The following is a 3,951-nucleotide window of genomic DNA, read 5'->3' as shown; positions in this document are numbered from 1 at the left end:
AAGATCCTTGCTTCATGCTTTTAGTGGGGACTTGATTTTCCAAAGTGGTTTCCACTTCCATTAGATTCCATCAGGCCGATCTGTTAACAAACATTGCATTGCATTGAAACCGAGTTTGGGGGTAGAGAATCACCAGACTAGCTCATCCTCGTCTCCTTGAGTCGAACATGACTCACTTTTAGTCGACCTGTGTTAGACTCCCACTGCTCCCCTTCATTCCCTCCCAGCTCTGGAAAGTTTGCCCTGCTCCTCTTCATTCGCCTCTAGCTCTAGAAGTTTGCCTTTTTCCACTTTTGCTACCAAAAGGTAGTGTTTTATGGAGAGGCTGCCTGAGCTAGATAGAAGTAAAATTTCCCTCACAGGTTGTAGATCAGATGAAGGCATAATTTTTCTTTTAAAATCCTCTTAATTTGTGAGCAATGCTCCAAGTTCAATGTATTGGATCCACATAGTGATCAAGAATTAGAAAGAACTATCCAACTTTGTCCATAGAACCATAAATCATGTAAATTTGAATGTACAGAACATAAATGCAAACCATACACGGGCAATATTCCATGTTAGGATGTGGTTCAGTACAGGTAATGCAATTTGTCCCAAAATATATTACTAACTCACTACACAGGATTCAGTTAGATAATTTAGATGAGAAAGCAAAATTAAATTGCATCAACACAGTTAAAAATCAGAATCTCATATTCTGCGTATTTGCAGACAAATATACATCAGTGAGGAACTGTTGACTGCTCTTATCTCACATTTCTTACTTTCACAGTTCGTGGAGCAACATAAAAGACGGATGGATGATCTGTAAAGCTCGAAATGTTGTTCCTGCACCAATCAACCCCTTCTACGTAAGGTAAGGTTTCATGGACTAAAGAGCAATGCCAATGAACGTTTCTATCTAACCACTGTATTGAATAAAGAAAAGAATCAACTAAACCTGAAGTGTAAACTGTAACAATGGGCACTGCAGAAAGCTACAGAACAAGTCAATGTCTAGATGCATCTTAATACTGGACAAGTTTCCAGGGTAATTCAATTTAACCTTCCAGCCATCAACCATAGGAGTATGATTGCGTTAATGCCCTATTCTTATTTTTCCAGTCTCTGGGGAATGGGTGCATTCATTGAATAGTCGTCCCTCTTTAGATTTTCTGTTTGAGCTACCACGTTATGTGCATCCGCTGATTCTGAATCTCGAGAAAGCGTAATATGAGTTTCCGCTAAAAGAAAGTTAGACAAAGGAAATGTCGACCCTTCCCGCACAAGGGGCATACCCTGTGGAGGAAGAGAGTTTTCAAAGGAATAATGCATTGGACTCAAAACTGGCCACACTGAAGTTGAGAATTCAAATTTGGTGACATTTCTGATTTGACCCAAGAGGGTGAATTCAAAGCTGGTGATCCTGGTTCATGACCCAACGGAGCCAAACTCAGTGAAGCATCTCTCAGGTCTTGTGAATCTTGGCCAAGATATTTTTTAGAATAGAGTTTATCCTCACAGACCTCATAGAAATTTCCAGTGCGAACCTCCTGACAGAGAGAACAAACACCGTAGAAAAGCCACTGCATTAGATCTGTCACATTAGGCTGCCCACAACAACAGCCATTTCCAGGTAAGCCAAATCTCTTCCGCATCTGAATCCTCCAAAACCCACTGTACAGAAGCCCAAACACGCAAAGAATGATCCCAGTGATACCAAGACCTTCCCGAATATTCTCATTATCAATATTGACAACAGCCAAGGTGAAGATCCAATAAGGGGCCATGCACAACAAAATGAAGGTCACTATGTGCACATACATGTTCCCAAACCCCAGTCTATCCATATTCCACCCAAAAATGCAGAACCCACAAAATGTTGAAAAAAATGCAACAGAAGGATCACTCCAGCAGTCAAATAGACCTCCCTGCCAACCCGGTTTAGGTTCCATTCTTTTACTACCTCTTTTAAGAAGAGAGTATTTCTTCTCAAGCCGCGCGTATGTAGATTTGTTTTTCACAGAGTTATCATCTATCCTAATAACATCTGCATCTGCATCTGCATTAGTGATACTTATAACCGTAGTCTCGAAATCACCTTCGGCTTCGTAATCTTTCCCAAGAGGACTCATGATAAGATAAAGACCAGCTGCAACAGGGGCGCCTATTGCAACAGAAACGCACAAACCCACTCCAATAGCCGGACGCTGTGATCTCTTATAGCCCCAATTCAGACCACAGAGCGCATACTGCGCAAAACAATTTATTTGTAGAAGTAGCACAACTACCATCAGTGTGCCCACTCATGAGGTTTGTAAGTCTCATTTTTACAGTAGAACTTTCTAAGATTGACAATATCCTCTGGTTTCCATCTAATGAGAAGTGAAAGATGATAACAACGCTGTGGGTGTAGATAAAGGCACATCATGGTAAAAAGCGCATTTAGAATTTGATTATTGACGTCAAACCAAGCATCCCTCTCACTCTTTTTAGGCACGGCCCTGTTAAGAAAGCCAACCAGAACCAAAAAAAGAATAGCTCCAGGTATTGCCACAGCAATACCCAATATTAACAGTGCCAAATTCTTTTGATTTCGCAGCCATACTTTCACTGCCTCCTTCAAAAATACCCACCTGATTTCGCCAAAAAAAGGGACTTTAACGCCATCCTTGAGGCCACGAAAAGGCTTTGCTGGCGCTGGAGTTCATTGCCATAAACTCCGCTAAGAATTCAAACGGACTCTATGGAACTCCTCTGTAAAAAGCGCACAGATGTCAAGCGGAGAGCATTGTTCATTCGCCTAATAACGCTTTTAAAGGTTTTTTTAATGTTTTAGAACATTTTTTTATTAAATTAGACGGCTGATTTTTGTTCAATCGTCTAACAAAAGATCTAACGACTACGATTAGGACAGAAAGGCATTTGGGAGAGTCCATTTCAGAGGGAAACGCCTTACGGCGTAATTAAGCTTGAGGTATTTTCATTGAGCACCATTCGGGCATCACCATCTCACTTCAACTGGAAGCAATAAGTCTAACAAATCTATATGTGCATTCTTTGTCCTAGTTTTTTTAACTTCCCTCTTCCCAATCTTGCAGGAAGAAATAAAAGACTGATTTTGTAAGAAGAAATAGAATATCAATTAGATAAACAAATAAATGGCACAAGATGATAGAAGATTGGTTAGAAAAGCAGAGAGATAGCACAAGGCGAGAGAACAGGTAATATATGCAACATGGTTTGTGGATTAAACTCTACTAGGGACTAGTGCAATTATGTCGTTATACTCATATGAAGTAGATTGAACTCACTTTACAAAAGACGAAGGTAAAACTGATCAAATCAAGATTGATTGCATATCTTATTCATTTCAAGCATCAAAATGTATTATTGGTTTCAAGTATGCATCACTGTATATTACCTATAATATGATACTAGCATTACGGCGAATGGACAACATGCGAACAACTACAGGGAAACACACCCACAGTCACATGTCGACATTCCTACAAACACATGGAATATGGCAATAAAACATTTTTTTTTTTTTTTTTTGGGCTAAATTGTAAACATGGAAAAAGTTTCAACAATAAGAGATAAAAAAAACTGAGGCTGAATTGTGAACATGGAAAAAGTTTCAGCAATAAGAGATCAAAAAACTTTTCTAAATTGTAAACATGGAAAAGTCTCGGAAATAAGAGATCAAAAAACTTTGGCTCAATTATAAACATGGAAAAAGTTTCAGGAATAAGAGATCAAAAAAGTTTAACTAAGTTGTAAACATAGAAAAAGTTTCGGCAACAAGAGATCGGTTTTTTATCCAATCAAACATGAGAAAAGGGAATTTTAAATAATTTAAAATATAGTGTTGGCTTAAAACTTTGGTTAAATCCTAAATAAGGGGAAATTCCAATGAGAACTAATAAGTGGTCAATGACTATTGAGCATTATATGCATTGTCATAAG

General features: G+C 38.7%; 1 protein-coding gene across 1 annotated transcript; it reads right to left on the bottom strand.

Annotated features, from left to right (window-relative positions):
* Positions 1-1,322: 1,322 nt before the first annotated feature.
* LOC149145987 (uncharacterized) lies at positions 1,323-2,291 on the bottom strand. The gene has a single exon (XM_089452619.1). It carries the CDS (start codon positions 2,274-2,276, stop codon positions 1,323-1,325), a length of 954 nt encoding a protein of 317 aa, XP_089308745.1. The 5' UTR covers positions 2,277-2,291.
* Positions 2,292-3,951: the final 1,660 nt, after the last annotated feature.

This window comes from Pinus tabuliformis, chromosome X (assembly GCF_031772625.1).
Source record: "Pinus tabuliformis cultivar Carrire ecotype Pingquan chromosome X, CPIR1, whole genome shotgun sequence".
Taxonomy (NCBI): Eukaryota; Viridiplantae; Streptophyta; class Pinopsida; order Pinales; family Pinaceae; genus Pinus; species Pinus tabuliformis.
Note: the sequence above shows the minus strand (reverse complement) of the source record. Positions and strands in the feature narration are given on the sequence as shown.